Source organism: Mastomys coucha, unplaced genomic scaffold (genome assembly GCF_008632895.1).
Source record: "Mastomys coucha isolate ucsf_1 unplaced genomic scaffold, UCSF_Mcou_1 pScaffold21, whole genome shotgun sequence".
Classification (NCBI taxonomy): domain Eukaryota; kingdom Metazoa; phylum Chordata; class Mammalia; order Rodentia; family Muridae; genus Mastomys; species Mastomys coucha.
This window is the reverse complement of record NW_022196904.1, coordinates 112,511,180-112,530,856: the sequence shown is the minus strand read 5'-3', so window position 1 is coordinate 112,530,856 and position 19,677 is coordinate 112,511,180. Positions and strand designations below refer to the sequence as shown.

At 45.4% G+C, this 19,677-nt stretch overlaps 1 protein-coding gene across 2 annotated transcripts; it reads right to left on the bottom strand.

Annotated features, from left to right (window-relative positions):
* Positions 1 to 9,347: 9,347 nt before the first annotated feature.
* On the bottom strand, positions 9,348 to 15,199 carry Aqp8 (aquaporin 8). 2 transcript variants are annotated; one of them, XM_031384612.1, is made up of 6 exons: positions 15,030 to 15,199; positions 14,671 to 14,921; positions 13,081 to 13,207; positions 12,086 to 12,300; positions 10,675 to 10,809; positions 9,348 to 9,943 (listed from the first exon to the last, which is right to left on the bottom strand). In XM_031384612.1, exons 1-6 carry the CDS (start codon positions 15,039 to 15,041, stop codon positions 9,895 to 9,897), a joined length of 789 nt encoding a protein of 262 aa, XP_031240472.1. In that variant the 5' UTR covers positions 15,042 to 15,199; the 3' UTR covers positions 9,348 to 9,894. The 2 variants fall into 2 exon arrangements, with proteins under 2 accessions (XP_031240472.1, XP_031240473.1); XM_031384613.1 differs by having other exon boundaries at positions 14,671 to 14,918.
* Positions 15,200 to 19,677: the final 4,478 nt, after the last annotated feature.

The window sequence follows — 19,677 nt, the reverse complement described above, 5'->3', positions numbered from 1 at the left end:
ATGTTATCGTTGTTGACAACTATAACAGTAGCTAATTTCCTGTGTATTGTCTGAAATAGAGATTCCTAATGGTACATGCAGCTTCATGTTGGTATTGTGCCTAGAACAGTAAGATTGTGTGGTGCCAGTGGACTTGTGCTTATAATTATGTAGATGTTCTGGAATTCCAGCTCTAGAAAAGATGCACATTAGTCTAAATTGACACTTAGTAACATGTACACAGGATTGATACTTATATGGAAGCATGATTCAGAAATTAGATGACTTGTTCACCAACATTTATGCACTGTTATGTATAAGACCATGTGTGTGTGGTTTTTTTTATTTATTTAATCTTTTTTTTTTATACTCCAGATTTTATCCCCCTCCCCGTCCACCCTCTGACTGTTCCTCATCCCATACCTCCTCCCCCAACCCCCTTCTCCACAAGGATGTCCCCAACCCACCCCTACCCTCAACCCCACCAAACCTCCCCACTCCCTGGGGCATCAAGTTTTTTGAGGGTTAGGTGCATCTTCTATGACTGAACCCAGACCGGATACTCCTCTGCTATATATGTGTTGGGGGCCTCATATCAGCTGGTGTATGCTGCCTGGTTGGTGGTCCAATGTCTGAGGGATCTCGGGGCCCAAGTTAATTGAGATTGCTGGTCCTCCTACAGAGTCACCCTCGTCCTCAGCTTCTGCCAGCTTTCCCCTAATTCAACCACAGGGTCAGCAGCTTCTGTCCATTGGTTGGGTGTAAATATCTGCATCTGACTCTTTGAGCTGCTTGTTGGGTCTGTTGAAGGACAATCGTGATAGGAGCCTTTTTGTGAGCACTCCATACCCTCCATGATAGTGTCAGGCCTTGGGGCCGCCCCTAGAGCTGGATCCCACTTTGGGCCTGTCTCTGGACCTCCTTTTCCTCAGACTCTTCTCCATATTTGTCCCTGCAGTCTTTCAGACAGGAACAATTATGAATCAGAGTTTTTGACTGTGGGATGGCAACCCCCTCACTTGATGCCCTGTCTTTCTGCTGGAGGTGGGCTCTACAAGTTCCCTCTCCCTACCTTAGGGCATTTCCTCTAAAGCCCCTCCCTTTGAATCCTGATTGGTCTCTGGTACATTCTGGAGGGTCCTCCCACCTCCTACCTCCCCAGGTGACCTGTTTCCATTCTTTCTGCTGACCCTCAGGGCTTCAGTCCTGTTTCTCCACACACACCCAATACCTGATCAGTTACCCTCTTCCCCTCCCTGTCCCCTTTCCTACCCATATCCCTCCCTCCCTCTCTCCTACCTCCTGTGATTGCTTTCTTCTCCCTTCCAAGTGGGATTGAAGTGATAAGACCATGTTTTAACCACAGAGAGTAATTCAAAAATTATGGGGGTCATGGCTGTACTCCACCAAGTAAGTGTTAAAGAAGATAATCTAGTTAACTCCATGGTGATATGGAAGGTCAGTCACGCCATCTAGAGGAGTTGCAATCACATCCTGAAGACCAGTAAATTGCAAGTAGAGAACCGTTTTGGACACCACTTTCTGACTCACTTTCCCAGCAACAGAAAAGATCCAGGGCCTGTTCTGTCTCCACCACAACAAAGTGACTGTCTCCTGTGTCTTAGAAGCAGTGGGGTGAGGTTTGGGTTTTGACACCTGTAGTCCTAATTGTAAACAGTCTGTTGGAATGTGTATTGATCTAGTGGGCCTTATCTCAGTTCTTAAGAAACAGATCTTCCTACCATCTTAAACCAAGGCGCTTGTTCCGTGTTCCACTTGTCAGCTGATGCGTGAAAGTTAGAATAATACATTGAGTAATAAATCTTTACCACATCTCTGTAATAATCAATAGATCTCAATACCAAGGACTTCAAGGAGGAAAAGGGGGGGGTTTAAAGAAAAAAAATCTTACACTGTGATTTTTATAACTCGCTGCTTCTCCCTTGTTCTGGCTGCTGGAAAGCTCAACAGAACAGTTCACTTCAGCCAGCTATCTGCACCTATTTATTTTACTCCATCATATTTCTTTGGAGATTGTCTCAAGTCCTGTTTTTGAACAATGGTATATGTATAAACAGATTTTTTATTTTCTAGCATTCTGTCAAAAACATTTAGAAGCTGTTTGGATTTCCTGCCTAGGCTTTCATTGATTTCCACAAATACCTCACTAATTTTTACTGATGACTTTGTTACATGTTCAACCTAATTCATTCATCTGGAAAGAAACATGTTTTTGTAAAGAAGAAAACTCACACGTTAAACAGGTCAGGGCATCCTGCCACTGAGGAATGTGTATTAGACCAGAAGCCAAAGAACCACTTCCTGGATATAACCTGGTAAATCATAACTTCTTTCTGAGTAAACTTAATTGCCAATATTGCAGGAGCATTCATGTTCATGAAGCCATGAAGAAATAGTAAGGCCAGACTCACACCCTGGCTGTCCACTGAATGCCACCTCTGGACCACATTTAGTCCATCTCATACCTTAGAAAGATGACAGCAGTGTCACCCCTGCTTGCTCAGAAGGGTGAAAGGACAAGCCACTTGTGTTCAGTGGTAGGAATGCCCTTCCTTCCCTGTCACTCTGAGAGTCATTTGTGTTCAGTGGCAGGAAAGCCCTTCCTTCCCCGTCACTCTGAGAGTCACTTTGTGTTCAGTGGCAGGAAAGCCCTTTCTTCCTCCCTCACTCTGAGAGTCAGAGCTGGGTAGGTACAGTGAACAAAGTACTTTATGAGTTCTGGTGCTCAGTGACAGACAGATTCATGGATTAGGGAACTAGGAAAGCCCCAGTGGAAGGAGCAGCTGAGTGGTTTGTGTGATCCAAAGCCTCTACCTCCACTTAAATGCACTCCAAGTGTAAATGGGCGTTTGTCTTTGTTTTGTATTACCATTCACCTAGATGTCTTCTTGAAAGCTTGTATGTGAAATGTCTACAATAAATGGCTACTTTTGGTTTGCTATAATTTGAAGGATGTCTTTATTTAGAAAAATGAACATGTAAGAAGTTCAAGGCCAATCCTTGTAAGTAAAAAAAAAAACTTGAGTTTCATGCCAGGTCAGAGCTGCCCTGCATAGCCAGCAGAAGGGGACATGTGTTTCCACAGCAGTCCCTGTACAGCAGTCGTCTGAACTGTCAGTACCATTATCCCAAATAATGGTTTGCTTTACTTCCAGGGTAAAATTAACTTTAGACATACATACTATTTGGGGTTTTGACAAGACTTACAAGCCAGCCGGGCCGTGGTGGCACATGCCTTTAATCCCAGCACTTCGGAGGTAGAGGCAGGCAGATTTCTGAGTTAGAGGCCAACCTGGTCTACAGAGTGAGTTCCAGGACAGCCAGGGCTATACAGAAAAACCCTGTCTTGAAAAACAAACAAACAAAAAAGACTTGCAAGCCAACCTAACAGGAAGAAATCCTAGCTGTACCCTCACACTATAGTTGTAGGAAATGAAGATTTTATTCTCTTAGGGTCTCCTGTTGGGCCTGAGGAGTAGATTAACATAAACCATACAGAGTCTTATGTGTATGTAGGAGGGTCTTCCAGATAAAGGCCCAAAAAGTAAACCCTGAGTGCTTGTCTACCAAGCAGAAAAATGATTATGGAACATCTCTAGGATGGAAGAGCTAAAGGGAGACACATGGTTTGAACAAGATCTGTATAGAATTCTCTCAACCACAGCTCCCCACCTCTCATCATAAGAATGTTTCTTCTTGGTAAGGGGGCACATATTTTACATAGCTACCCCCTGCTTCTGGAAGAAGAGTCAAAACGCCACCTCTTGCATTGGCTATTTTCCAAGTGCTTTGAACCCAAAATATCCTATACCAAAAAGGACTTCCTTCCTTAGAGGAGGCAAATTCCGTCATCCTTTACAGTACTACACTTTTTTTTATTTGGGGGATGGAATACGAGGTCTGTCTAACCTAAGTTTGCCTCAAACTCTTAATCCTCCCATCTCAGCCTAGTATTGAAACTACGATGTGTGCCATTTACCCTTTGACAGTATTGCTCTTGACCACTGCTTTGATAGAAGGAAAAGTTCTGTGGTCTCCATACACCCCTCACCAAATCATGTTCACTGGCCTTCAAAACAGTGTAGAAGGTTAGCTGCTCCGTGGGTATATACGCTCAGCTATACATGCAGAAACCATCGGAGGAGCAGTACGATGGTTCAGTCCACTCGCTGAGTGCAGAGTGCATTCCACATAAAAGGTTTCTGTCACATGGATTTTATAAGCTGCTGTGTTGTGAGGTAAACTTTTTTTTTCTTTTTTGAGACAAGGTTTCTCTGTGTAGCCCTGGCTGTCCTGGATCTCACTCTGTAGACCAGGCTGGCCTCCAGCTCAGAAATCCACCTGCCTCTGCCTCTCAAGTGCTGTGATTAAAGGCGTGCGCCACCACTGCCCAGTGTTTGGCAAACTTTTAACACCACCCAAAGACTTCAAGAACTGTAATTGCTGAGTCACTACAGAGCAGCTAGGTGAAGGGTCTCACCCCCACAGTGACACACTTCCTCTAACAAGGCCACACCATTCCCTAGGCCAAGCATATTCAAACTGCCACAGTGAGTGTGGTCTTTCCCAGAAGCTGCCTTACAGCATTAAAATTATTGTCTTTCATAAATAGCCCATGATTTATTTTTTTTCTTTTATTATTTTTCATGCTTTTTTTCTCCCTCAACTCTCCCAGGTCCTCCCCACCTGCCTAACTTCATGCCCTCTCTCTTTCTTTAGAAAACAAACATGAAAAAAAAAAAAACCCTAAATCAGAAACCATAATATACAAGCAAAAGACCAATAAGACAAAAATTACCCAAATCAATAAGAGACAAAATGTCTACAAAATTGCCAGTGAGTTACTTCTGTGTTGACCCTCTACTGCTGGGCATGGGGCCTGCACTAAAGTGTGGTTAATATATCCAGTGATATTCCATTGGAGAAAAATTATTTTAACTTTGCAGGTTGATATTAATTGTTGAGACCTTGTTTAAGAGTGGGAGCCATGTCCACTTCCACACCTCAGCACTGGGACCCCATCTGGCTTCAACCTGTACAGGCCCTTTGCATTCTGGCACCATCTCTGTACATGCATACATGCATCAGTCCTGTCGTATCTGGAATATACTGTTTCTTGGGAGTCCTTCATCCCCTCTGGCTCTTAACAATGGTTCTAACAATTCTTCAACATAGATCCCTGTACCCTGAGGTCAGAGGTTTAAAGACATCCTATTTAGGACTGGGTATTCCAAAATCTCTTATTCCGTGCATACTGTCTAGTTGTGGGTCTCTTTGTTAGTTCCCATCTACTAGAAGAATAATCTTCTCTGATAATGGTTGAGCAATGCACTGATCTATGGGTATGGCAGAAGATCATTAGGGGCCATATTATTGCTATGGTCCTTTAGCAGAACAATAGCATTCAGCTTTTCCATAGGCCTATCCAGTCTTGGGATCTGGGCCACCCGAGCAGCATCAGGCATGAATTCCATCTCATGGATTGGATCTTATATCCAGTCAGAAAGTGGTTGGTTACTCCTACAACATTGTGCCACGAGTGCACCAGCATTTCTTGCAAGCAGGTCACTGTTGTAGATCACAGGGTTTATAGCTAGGTTGATGGTTACCTTTCACCTCTGATGCCTTCCAGTACTGTGAACACTAGTCATTCTGGGTGAAACCTCTATTTAGACACCAGCTCAACTTCTCTGTGTTCACTTAGTAATGTAAGTGTGGTTGCTTGAATGAAAATGGCCCCTATTAGGCTCATAGGAAGGAACATTTTTAGGAGATGTGGCCTTGTTGGAGTAGGTGTAGCCCTGTTGGAAGTATGCCACTGGGGGGTGGACATCAGGGTTTCAGAACCCCAAACCAGGCCCATTCACTCTCTCTCCCTGCTGCCTACCAGTGTAGAGCTCTCATCTACCTCCCCAGCACCATGTCTGCTTGCATGCTTCCATGTTTACTGCCATGATGATGATAGACTGAATCTCTGAACTGTAAGCCAGACCCAATTGAATTTTTTCCTTTATAAGAGTTTCTATGGTCATGGTGTCTCCATACAACAGAAACCCTACCTAAGGCAGTGTTGTCTTCATCAATAGAGTCTTACCATTAGTTTGCAGAAAGCAACCAAAAGCTTTGGCAATAGTCAGAGATATTTACAGGCATCCCTGGGCCATTGGCCAATGGCTCAACCCATTCCTGGAACTTGATGTTTCACTTGGTGGTGAAAGGGGTCGAGTTGAGGCTTTGTCTTCCCTGTTATTTGCTGACCCCCATTTAGACTTCTTTCATGTATGTACATATTTTAGGAAACTTCTACAATAGTAGGTTCCCATATGTTCCTCAAATGGCCCTTAAAGTAAGTTGTTCCTTGCCATGTCCTCTTCCTTACCCCTCTCTTCCATCCCCTCACAATTTAATCCTCCCACTATATTTTTCTCCCTGTTTCTCCATAACTATGTATTCTATTTCCTCTTCCTTGGGAGGCCCACCTCTTCCTCCTAGTCCCTTACTTGATACCTAACCTCTGTGGTATATGGATTGTAGCATGTGTACCAATATCCACATATAAGGGAAAACATAACATGTTTGTCTTTTGGTGTCTGGGATATCTCACTTGAGATAATTTTTTTCTAGTTCCATTTATTTACCTTGATAATTTCATAATTTCATTTTTTAACAGCTGAGTAGTATTCTGTGTGTAAATGTACCATATTTTCATTATTCATTCATGGACATCTAGGCTGATTCTAGTCTCTGACTATCATAAATAGATTAGCAATGAACACAGATAAGCAAGTGTCTCTGTAGTACAGTATAGAGTCCTTTGGATATATGCCTAAGAGGGGTATAGCTGAATCTTGAGGTAAATTATTTCCAGCTTCCTAAAGAACTGCCACACTGATTTCCATAATAGTTGTATGACTTTGCACTCCCATCAGCAATGGCTGAGTGTTCCCCTTTCCCCACATTCTTGCCAGCATGTGCTATCATTTGTTTTAATGATCTGAGCCATTCTGACTTATGTAATATAAAAATCTCAAAGTAATTTTGATTTGCATTTCCCTGATGGCTAAAGATGTTGGACATCTCTTAAGGTGTGTCTCAGCCATTTGTGTTTCATCTTCTGAGAACACTCTGCTAAGACCTGTACCGTTTTTTAGGTGAGTTATTTGTTTTCTTGATGTCCAGTTTTTGTAGGTCTTTATATACTTTAGATACTAACCCTCTATTGGATGTGTAACATCCAATATTTACATCTTCCCCATTCTATAGCCTGCTGCTTTTTCCAAATTATGGTGTCCGTTGCCATACAGAAGCCTTTCAGTTTTTATGAGGTCCCATTTATTAATTGTTATTCTTGGTGCCTGTGCTCTCAGTACCCTGCTCAGAAAATCTTTTCCTATATCAATGAGTTAAACCTATTCCCCATTTTCTCTTCTGTCAGATTCAGGGTATCTGGTTTTATGTTGGGGTCTTTGATCCACTTAGAGTTGAGTTTTGTGTCTGTTCATAAGTATGGATCTCTGTGGATTCTTCTAAATACTGCCTACCAGTTTGACCACCATTTTTTTTTTTTTTGTCTTTTCTCCAGTGTTTATTTTTAGCTTCTTCGTCATGAACCAGGTATTCATAGGTGTGTGGAATATGTCTGGATCTTCAATTTGATTTCACTGACCAACATGTCTGTTTTCATGCCAATGCCATGCAATCTTTACAACACTAGTTCTGCAGTACCACTTGAAGTCTGGCATGGTGATACTTCCCACAGTTCTTTTATCATTGGGGATTGTTTTAGCTATCTGGGATCTTTTGTGGTTTTCTATAAAGCTTAAACTCTTTTAAAAGTTCTGTGAAGAATTTTGATGGGGATTGCATTGAGCTTTGGGTAGGATGGCTATTTTCACTGCATTGACCCTACTTATCCATGAGCACAGGAGATCTTTTGATCTTCTGATTTCTTCTTCAATTCCTCCCTCAGTTCTTCAAGTTTTTATTATACAAGTCCTTCAGTTTCTTGACTAGACTTATCCTAAGGAGGAAAAATTTAGCTTATTGTAAGATAGTGCTGTTTTGCTGATTTCTTTCACAGTCTGTCTTTTGAATATAGGAAGACTTTTGTCTACAGGGAGACTCCTGACTGTCTATAGGAAAAGACTACTGATTTTTGTTTTGTTAATTTTGTACCTTCCCACTTTTCTGAGTGTATTATCAGCTGTACAAGTTTCCTGGCAGAGTTTTTAGGGCCTTTTATGTACAACGCCATTTAATCTACAAATAAAAACTTTTTTTTTTTGCTTCTTCCTTTTCCATTTGTATCCTCCTGATCTCCTCCAGTTGTCTTATTGCTCTAGCTAAGAGTCCGAGTACTGTAATGAATAGGTATGGAGAGAACGGACACTTTATCCTGTCCCTGATCTCAATGGAACTATATTCCATTTGAGTTTCTCTCTATTTAGGTTAATACTGGCTGTGGACTTGCTATGGTATAAATCACTTTTATTAGGTTGAGGCATGTCCCTTGTATCCCTAGTCTCTCCAGAACTTATGTCATGAAGGGATATTGGGTTTTGTTAAAAGCGTTTTCTGAGTTTAATGAGATGATCATGTGGGTTTTTTTCTTTCAGTCTGTTTACATAATGGATTATATTTATCTATTTTTGTATGTTGAACCAACCCTGCATCTCCAGCGTGAAGCAAACTTGACCATGGTGGATGATCTTTTTAATATGTTCTTGGATTATGTGTGTGAGTGTTTTGCCTGCATTTAGATCTGAGCACCATGTGTATGCCCTGCCCAGGAGGCCAGAGTGGGAAGCCAGATACCCCTGAGACTGGAGTTAGATAGTCATGATATCATGTGTGTGCTAGGAATCAAACCCATGCCTCATGGTTCTCAGAGAAGATACATGTTCTACTTGGAAGATGTATTACTACTGTGTCTCCTTATCCCTTCTTCATTCTATTCGTGTCTCTCACCCACATACCACTGGCTCATCAGTCTACACTGTCTGCTTCTGTTCTCCTATGGAGAATTTCTGCATCTTTGCCCCACCTCCACCCCATCCCCAGCTGGAGAGTGATGAATGGATTGGTCCATATCCAGATAGGACTGGGCATTCATCAAGGCCCTGGGCTTTACATTCAGTTTTCAGCAGGATTTTCTAACTACTGTTTAAGTAAATGAACACTGTGCTCCAGGGTGAATGCCACAGTGGCTCCACCGGAGTGCTGACTGACTCTGAGAGGGACCATATAAGTACCTACCTTGGCTCTGGAAGCCAGCCTCTCCACCCAGACTTTTGTTTTCCTCCCCCTCAGTGCCCCTGTCTTAAACAAAAAAAAAACAAGTCAACAGAAGGAAACGTTAAACCATTTATTACAAAGTCAGATTGGCAGCTGAGGAAGTGAGATCTTTGGGCTCCTGAAAGCCCTTCTGTAACAGTGTAATCAAGAGGAAAGAGGGTGGGGAGAGCAGGGGGCTCAGTAGTAAAGTACTCAGCTAGAATGCACGAATTGGGTTCCAAACCCAACACAGTAAAAAAGAAAGAGGGCTGGAGAAATGGACAGTGTGCATTAGCAACCGCATTTTCCACTTGCTCAGCCCTCCTATGCCCTGCCCTCTCTCAAGAAAAGAGACCTTCCCTCTTTTTCTACATAGTCTCTACCTGTTTTTAGGCTGGGCCCCAGGCCCAGTCCATGAGCACAAAGGAATCCCAGGTTCCAGGAGCATGCTCAGGACAGAGCAGCAGCTACCTGCCTGCCTGAGAAGCCAGGCCTAGGCCAGCTGCTGTCATGGTGATTCCTCTGAGCTCAGGTCCTGCAGGAAATAATGGGATTGTCCTGTCCTCAACTCAGGACAAGCAGCTGCGGACTCCGGGGAGTGGAAATGTCACCAGCAGTTCTTCACCTCGACTTTAGGATTAGGCGGGTTTTCTCATCTCCAATGAAGAGCCTAAAAATAAATTGCCCTGTGAGGTCTCCATTCCCCTGGAAGAAAGACCCAGCTTTCCATTACAAATCTCTAAGCCCAGAACTCTCTAGACAGGGTGCCTTCCTGAGCTCAGTCCCCTCAGGCAGTGGGGTGCAGTTTCCTCTCTGGTCCCACACATACCTTGTCCAGAAGGATGTGTATGGTAGCCATTCAGAAATTAGCAACAGATTAGTCATGTTTTACACCAGGCTCCAGGCATTGCCTGAGGCTTCTAGACTGCAGTGGGCAATGATACAAGAAGGCTAGCTACACATCCAGCCCAGACTCAGCCTGCCCAGACTGAGGGAAGATAGGGAAGGTCTGGGAGGAGTTGGTGCCCCAAGGAGAAAGACTATGATCTAAATATATTGTACAAAAGATTTAGGTAAATATATATATATATATATATATATATATATATATATATATATATATATTTTTTTTTTTTTTTTAAAGCCAACCTAAACGTGAAGCCCATCCATAGAAAGAGCCCAAGTCCTTAGGAACACATTTGAGTCCTACTTGGAGCCAATGCCACCCAGGAACACTTCAACCCTAAGAGCCAATTAGTCCCCCTTATAAAGTGGATTTCTGTCACTTGAAGCCAAACGCCCTAGGCAGAGGCCACATGGTTCCCTCTGAAGAGTCCCATTCTCCTCCAAGTTTCAGTGAGTGCCAATCTAGTAGCTGTAGACTCTCTGTCACCCTCCTACCTAATGAGCAGTCCTACAAAGAGGCCAGCCAGGAGGGGACCCAGCCAGTAGATCCAGTGGAAGCTCCAGTAGCCGGCCATCGCAGCAGGTCCAAAGGCACGAGCAGGGTTCATGCAGGCTCCAGAGATGCCACCACTGCAGACACATAGGTACCCAGGTCACCAGTGTCTCAGAAGGTCCTACCTCAAATCCACATCCTTAATCTGGCCTACAGCCAGCACCAAGCAGACATCCTCTCTGAACTCCCATACCAAGGCTCCTGGGTGGATCCCAGAGGCTGTAAAGGGGCCTTAGCTCTAGGCTGACAAAGGATGATTGCTACAGGACCATCATGTCGGCCCCTCCCCCTCACGCACTCTTCTAAAACAAATGGTCAGCCCGAGCTCCTGCTTAGTCATGATAGGAGGGGGGGAAAGTGGGACACATTCCTTTCCAAAGTCTATAAAGCAAAGTGCAAGGAACACCACCCATTTTGGAGTCCAGTTAACCTACATTCAAAGTCCAGCCCAGACAGTTCTACTCTGTGACCTTTGTCTAACCTCTCTGCAGATCCTCTGAGATGAAAGTGTCCATCCCATAGGCTGTAGCCAGGAACAAATGACAAAATGTACACATCGTGATGGTTGTTATGGTGTATCTGGCCACTAAGGTCCTCATGCCACAGACCTGGGCCCTACCTCCACAGAGGATCTGTTTCCCAGGCACACCAAAGGAAGCGTGTTCCCTGGGCTCACCAGAGGGAGCTTGTTTCGAAAGCACACCTCAAGCTCTGGCTTCTGTCTCCAGCCCCAGTGCCTTCAGGCTGATCTATAAACTTCCCGGGGAGCACACCTTGTAAGTAAAGTAAGTGCCACTAGAGGGCAGCAAAGCACCACTACTACTGAGCTACCACATTCCCAGACCATCAAGGGGACAGACAGCCCTGAGCCTGAGAAAGGTTTGGTTCTGTGTCCAAACAGAAAGAAGGAACTGGATTTTTGGAAGTGACTTCTTACATTCCAGCAGATGTGGGTAACTGTCACTTTAGACTTTCAGTGACCCTAAGTTATGTCTTGCCTTTCTGAACCATAGTTTGACTACCTGTATAGGGAGAAATAGTTCCTGAGCAAACTTTGTCTCCTTAATGCCTTCCCAAAACCAACAGGAAGCATGAAATAAAAGAGACCAAGGGTAGAGATAATTTTTTTTGTAAGATAGAGACAACACCCTGAGGGAATGCTTTATTTCTACTACAGAAATTAGGAATTTTCATCCAGACCTCTGACTTAGCCCTAAATGAAGTAGAAGGGTGGCCACATCCTCTAGCCAAAAATCACCTAGTGCTTGATATCACCTACCCACCATTACCTGTTGCCTGCCCAAAGCCAGTCCACTACCTCCATTTGCCATCATACTTCTGAGGGATACTTACCCTGCCAGGATATCCACAATAACAGAGAAGCCAATGGAGAATGGGGCCAGGGGGCCCATTGTCTTCTCATTGACGGCACCCATACACACAGCCAATACCAACAGCATCGTCAGAATGATCTCTACCCCCAGGGCTTCCGCCACCTGCTCCTGCTGCTTGACTATCGCAAAGGCTGCTCCAGATGCATTCAAGAACCTTTCCTCTGGACTCACCACCTGTGGAGAAAAAGCCACTCAGCCTAGGAAAGAAGCTGAGAGCTGGATATGGGTCTGTGCTCTGACCCATCTGAAGTTGGGCATATCCGTGTCTGTTTTCCAGTTTCTTCCCTTGTCACATGTGACTGAAGAAGCTACAAAACTTCCCTGAGCCTTGCTTTGCACACCTGAAAACTGAGGATGTTGGGCCCAGTGCCACTTAAATAACCCTCGATGAGAAAAAGAGCACAAGGCTAACTTGCCTCAAGCTCTAGAAGAGACCTAAAGGCCTTGAGGAAAAAGAGTGTGTGTGGGGGGGAGGGTGTGAAACTGAGTCGGCCTCTGGGGAGCAGGCACTAGTGGGAGTCAGAAGAGGGGGAAAAGGGAAGAATAGAAAGGAGGGGGAGCAAAGAGAGATGGAGGAGGGAAGGAGCCTAGGGAATTCTGTACAGAGCTCTGAAATCTTTGGCCCAGCCTGGAGATGAAGTTCTATGGTAGACCATTTCTCTGGCATGCTGAAGGTTCCACAGAGGGCAGAAAAGAGTCTTAGATCCCTCAGACTGAAGTTACAGATGGTTGTGAGCTGCCATGTGAGTGCTGAGAATTGAGCCAAGGTTCTCTGGAGGAGCAGCCAGTGCTCTTAACTGCTGGGGCATCTCCTTGGCCTGGGGAGTAGTCTTTTTGATTGATGGAAAGATTTCAAAGATTTCAAGCATGGAGGATCAACCCAAAGGCAAGAGAGGAGAAAGAGGACTCCACTAGTACCAAGCCATTAGACCTGTCCCAGCAGGGGTCACTCACCTTAGCCAAGGCAGCCCCCACTAAGCCCCCAAGCAGTTGGGAGATCCAATAGGGAACTAGCAGCATGGTCTTGAGGCCTCCAATCAGTGTGACTGCCAATGACACAGCAGGGTTGAAGTGTCCACCGCTACAACCAAGAGATGGAAGCCATGAGGTCATGGTCCAAGGCTCACCACAGGGATGTCCCTTGGGAATATGTACTTCAGCCTGTCCCCCAAGTTGAGTCTGCAGGCTGGAGTCAACCTGGTCCCTTCCCTAGGCAGATATGTGCAAATTGCTCCCATTTTTCCATGAAGAGCCTTGTATTAGGGTAAGAGGCACAGAGGGAGCTGGGGATGGGTGGAGTGGGCCCTAAGCCCAGGCCCTAGATGGCCTTAGAGACAGACAAACACATAAGGAGAACATCCGTGGCTTACTCGGACTCCTCAGAGCTTGCCCTGGCCCTTCAGAAGTGTGGCCAAAGTGCCCAAAGTGCCGTACCCACAGTCCACAGAGCAGACTGCAAAAGCAAGATGTTGGTGCGTGTTCAGCAGGCATCTCTGCCTGCTGGTCATACTCCAAGCTTCACGGAAGCCCAGATGCTGCCCTCTTCTATATCACGCAACTAAACACAAGCTCAGAGTCTCGCCTCCGTCACCCAGCCAGGAAGCCACCAGGCCTACCTAGATAGAAGGTCAGGTGCCCTTCGCCCACTCACAACCCCCCTCGGCCATTAAAGAGATAAGAAAGTGTCCATTGTTTCTTTCCAGAGAACAGTAAATCAATGTCCTCACTCAGAGCCGATTTCGAGGGAGATAGAGAACAGCCCCAGTCCAGTTCCCCAGTCGGAAGCCCCAGGGGATGTCCACCATTACAGTTGGCTCTTCTGGGAAACAGCCTACCTCCCCTCAACGCATCGACGGGCCTCCTACCCAGATAAGAGCCGAAGGAGGGTCATTTTACTAAAAAAGGAAAAGGCCGGGCGGTGGTGGTGGTGACACACGCCTTTAATCCCAGTGCTTGGGAGGCAGAGGCGGGTGGATTTCTGAGTCCGAGGCCAGCCTGGTCTACAGAGTGAGTTCCAGGACAGCCAGGGCTACTCAGAGAAACCCTGTCTCGAAAGAAAACAAAACCCCTCTTGTCAGGATGAAGCCCCTGCCCTTTCTGTGTGTCACAGTGGATAAAGACCCAGGGCTTTGCTTTTTCCAATTCACTTCCAAAAAGTAACAGCAACAGTAGTGAGTACTGAGCACCCCACGATCCCATCTCCCCGAGACACTCTGCTTTGAGCACTAAGTCAGACAGCTTGAATTTGACTCGTGGCTCCACCACCACCTGCTAGCAAGTATGAGGTCATATCAGTGAAGTTTGTCACTAGAATAGAATATCTGAAGACTGCTCAGTATAGTACAGAGGCATAGTATAGAGGCAATGGGTATATGTTGGCTCGAAAACTAATTTTAAAATATAGTAACAGTATAATTCCTATGTAATGGGCTTTGCAGGTTGCAAAGCTAGATGACCCCACCCCCACATTTGTAAGACCATAACTAGGTGCCCAAGAGTTCCCCCAGATTGGCACTAAGGCTAAATGCTGAGATCTGGTCTCACCTGATGTTCCCCAAGGTAGCAATGATGAGCCCCAAGGCCAGCCCATGAGCCAGGGCAGGCTGCAGGAGCCCAGTATTCGGACTGTTCTCAATGACCGATAGACATCCGATGAAGATGAAGAGAGCAGAGCCCACAAGTTCTACTATACACGGCTGTACGTATTGTTCATACCAAAACACACGGCATCTACCAGCCATGCTGGTCTCCTTCACCTTGACCTCACGTAGGTCCATACTACACATCGGTGTCTGCCGTAGGGAAAAAGACAGGAAACACGGGTGGCAGAGGTCCCCAAATGGAAGCCCCCATCCCCAGCGCTGAACACATCCTTAGTGCTCTTGCCCAGGCAACAGACTCACCTCCCCAGACATCTGCTCAAGAAGGTCCAAGCCAGAGCTTCCAGGAGCTGCACCAGCTGCCCTAGATTGTGCTCAGTTATCTCCAGGACACAGACTGGTCCGCTAGACTCTGCACTTTTAAAGGACTGGGGACGTTCACCAAAGGTGTCCAGAAAGCAATAAAGCCTGGATGGGAGGTGGCCCAGAAGAGTAAACTTTTTTTTTTTCTAATCTCAACAGGGCAAGGGCCACGTGGGATCAATGATTGCTGGGCTTAGTGCCAGCAGAAGGAAAGGCGTGGTCTGCTTTCATCACCAGCAGAGCATACACCAGTCCCCTCCATAGTGCCTCATCTCTCCAGGGTCCAAAGGTGGCCAGCATGTGTGCCCAGGCTTGAGGAAAGCGGCACTCAGTAACAGCCAGCGCCTCTACCACTGACATTCCACAATCCTCATGGACCTCCTTCCCACCTAGGGACCTTTTCCACACGCACCCTGATCAGCTGACCCAGTGAGTGTGTGAGCAGATGCTGGATGCTGGCTGCCTAAGACAGTAGAGACAATATGGCACTGCTGTGTATGGTAAAGCTGGTGGACTTTGGAAACCTGGGGATGGGTGGGACCTACAGCCTCAAATACTCAAAGTCAGGGGACCACCAGTGAGATGCACCCCTCCGCCCACACTGCCTGCACCGACCCCCCAGCTCAGCTTGTACAAGCCAAGAGCTAACCACGCAACTGAGTACCACTGAGCTCATTTCACTTTCACTGTTTCATCTGCAAATGACAGCGACTGAGCTAATTGTCATGACATCCTTACTAGGCTTCAGTAAGTGAAGAAATGAAAAGGGCTGAAGGTAGCTCCAGATACAATACAAAAATGCCAGAGTTCATTAGTTCATAATATACCTGTTAGCTCCTCACAGCGTGGGAGTGGCCAGGCCCTGCCCCTGAGAATCTCCAACTGCTAGAATACCACTCAGGTGGGCCAGCTCCGCCCTACAGAGTAAAAAGCCCAAGATCAGGATTTGAAATCCCACTAATCCCCACCCTGGAAAGTTGTGCTCCCAACACCTAACCCTGTCTTCTATTCAGTTCTCTGTGGATCTTCTCTGAGCAGAGGCAGCCACTCTCCTGGGGTTTTCCCTCCTAATAAATCTGTCGTATGAAATTTGTTATGCAGTATGGCTTTGTGGTATTCCTTGACTCCCAGCTGCCAGGAAACCTTTCCCTTCAGAGCTATAACACCTGCAGGGAGGGAAACCCTCCCCTCTGAGCTATACCACTTCCCCCTCAGACCTGTAATATCCATATAGACACCCACCAGCAAAAGTGCATACGTATTAATGTCTGCCAACCTCAGAATGCACACTTGGATGTCGCAGTGCCAGCAGCTGGCTAAGAACCTTGTATATGTTGCCTCGAGTTCACCTGGAGAGCACCTCAAGAGGTGGGTACAATCTTTACAGCATGCCACAGAAGAGAAAGCACTTTTTCACGATGACAAAGCCTAAGATCATAAAAGCAGTGAAATGTCACAAAAGGACAATATAATTCGACTTATATAAGGTACCTGGACAGTCGGGTTTATAAATGCAAAAGGAAAGATGGGGTCAGGATGGGGCTCAGTTGGTGGGGTGCATGTTTTGCACATCGAACCCCGGGTTTGATCCTCTTTAGCACCACACAGAACCTGACATGGTGATACACAGCTGTAATCCTGGGCATGTGGGAGGTGAGTGCAGGAAGGGGCAAGGTCATCCTTAGCTACGCAGAAAGTTTGATACCAATCTGGCCAGTTGAGATCTTGTCTTTTAAAAAAAAAAAGTATGGAACAGGGCAGGTGTGGGGGGGGGGGGGAACCATGCAGTGTGGCCTAGTGGATAAAAGTAGTTTTTCTCCAACCTTGATAACTGAATTCAACCCTTAGGACCTACCTATGTGGTAGACAACCTCTATGAGTTGTCCTCGGACCTCCAAACTCTCTCTCTCTCTCTCTCTCTCTCTCTCTCTCTCTCTCTCTCTCTCTTTCTCTCTCTCTCTCTTTCTCTCTCTCTCTCTTTCTCTCTCTCTCTTTCTCTCTCTCTCCTTCTCTCTCTTTCTCAATAAATAAATAAACAAACAAATTTGTTTGTTTGTTTTTAATTAGTGGTTTCCAAAGCCTGAACTAGAGTGAGTTTTTGTTGGAGAGATGAAAAGGTTCTAGAGATGAACGGTAGAGATAAATAACAAACAGCTGAGGATATTTAACACCACTAAGCTGTACACTTAACAATAGTTAAAATGGTCAGTTTTCTGTTACACACACTTTGCCACTATTGGAAGAAAAGACTCTATAAGCTCAACTATACTCCATTAGCTTTCAAGAGACTATATCAGAAGGGCAGGAGAGACTGAGAGAGATAAGGAAGGAGGGAGGGAGAGAGGGACATACAATGTCCCTTCTTCTTTGTCTCACAAATATTTAAATAGCTGCTGTGAGCCCATCATTATTGTAACCGTTGAGTTTCAGGATTCTGCTAGGCTGAGAGCTCTGGTCTGACTATGTGTATGGAGATAGAGGACTAATATAAAGACTTGGAGTTTAACGTTCATTTCTAGCACTTATCAAGAGTGCACAACATATGCATCCAGTCCCACCATCATGCTGAATCTCTTCCCAACATCCCTGAGGTTAGTCCTGTTAGTCATTGTCCTTACTGTCAGATGATTAAAGGAGACACAAAGAGACTAAAGACCTTGAGCACACTGGTGCAGATTAAAAGTATCCACTCCAGGACAGAGGTAGATACACCCAGACAATTGACTGCCTTGTAAACCAGGGCAGGGACGCAGGCCTCCCCTACTCATCTTTGTATGGCCAAAGGTTTAGGCCCTGCTTTCATGCTATTTATCTTTCGTCCTGTTTCCTGCCTCCTTCTACCCCAACATCACAGTGCACAGTATGCTTCTTCAGTTCCTGTAAGCACAAGATAAGATAGTCACCTCACATCCTCCCAGCAGAGCTTCCAGAACAATTCTCTCTGTTTCTGCCCAGATCAACACCACTTTCTGTTTTAAAAAGTCAAACTAGGAGTGGGGAGATGGCTCAGTGGGTAAAGTCCTTGCCCTGTTAGCATGAAACTTGAGTTTGAATTCCCAGAATTCACATAAAACCCAAGGTGATCCAGCGAGTCATAATTCCAGAGTTCCTACCACACAGAGATACAGAGGCGGGGCAGGTGGCAGGGGCAAGAGAATCCCCAGATAATAGTGGGCTGGTTAGCCTAGTATGTATAGCATCCAGTAAGCAAAGACTCTGTCTCAGAAGAACAAAGTAGAAGATGAGGAATAACACACAAGGATGTCCACACAAAAGCTGTCACATACACACACACACACCCTGTACACATGCATAGATAGACAGATAGATAATAGACAGATGATGATGATGATGATAGATAGGTAGGTAGGTAGGTAGATAGATAGATAGATAGACAGACAGACAGACAGATAGGTAGGTAGATATGATAGACAGACAGACAGACAGACAGACAGACAGACAGACAGACAGACAGATGATAAAGCCACCATTTACTATACAGTTGCCATTAGGCCTGTCCTTACTGATCCCCTCAGTCTCCCTCTCAGTCAGCATGGACAAGATCCTGTTTCCCCCTCTTGCAGGCTGTCAGCGAATAACACTGCAGTAGCTCCTCATGGGGTCTTCTTGCATACTTAGTTTTCACCCTTTCATTCCTTTACCACTGGAAGCCAGGACAGCATAGTTTAGTACTTGGGCCAGTATTTTAGGAGCAGAATACTCTGTTCTTCACCTGCTGCCAGCATGGCTCCAGTTTTCTCTTTAATATATAGAAGGGGCCCACTCCATAGGCTTGTTGAATGAACAGACTAAAGCAAGGCCCAATACATAGTAGCCATTACAGTGGCTTCCAGGAGAGTAGGTTAAGTGCCATCACAAGCATATCCTCCAACACTTCAATGTCTTAACATAATAAAAATGGGTTCATTGCTCACAGAACTGTCCACAAAGCATTTTCCTCTGAGGGATCACTGAGAGTACCCAGATATTTCCATCTTTGAGCCTCCCATGTTGCAGTCTTTAGCTATCTTCCAGAAAATGTAGAGAGACTAGAAAGGGTTCTGTAAGAGGTTGCTATGGGCTGGCCTGTAAATAAGTCTCTTTTCCAGGAATTCTTGATGGACTAGAAATTTGTTAAATGGCTTCACCTGATTGCAGAAGAATCTGAGAAACACAGCCCAGCTATGGACACAGGAAAACAAAGACAGGCAGTGTATTAGCACCAGGTAATCCATACCACCAGATGGCTGCTTTCTGTATGGTCAATACAATTGACAATATCTCCAACACGGGATCGACTTAAGGGAAGAAGGGCCTGTCTTAGCTTACAGTTTTAAGAACACCATCATTCTTGGCTCAGAAGGTATTGCTGCAGATTGTTAGTGGCTGGTCACACTGCATCTTCAATCAAGAAACAGAGAACAGGTCACAAGTGGGGCCAGAGGCTCAAGTCTCAAGGTGTCACCTCACATAGGTTCCACAGCCTTCCAAAACAGCCCCACCATCTGGGGCCTAACTGTTCAAATACAGGAGAACACTGGAGTCATTTCACATTCAAACTGAAGCCCTTAGCCAGCCACACAGGCCT

Coding starts and splice junctions, on each gene's coding strand:
- Aqp8 (XM_031384612.1), bottom strand. Junction 13,208..14,670: donor GCTACCTTGGGGAACATCAG/GTGAGACCAGAT, acceptor TCTTGGTTGTAG/CGGTGGACACTTCAACCCTG. Junction 9,944..10,674: donor TTTGTAGGACTGCTCATTAG/GTAGGAGGGTGA, acceptor ATTTATTTTTAG/GCTCTTCATTGGAGATGAGA.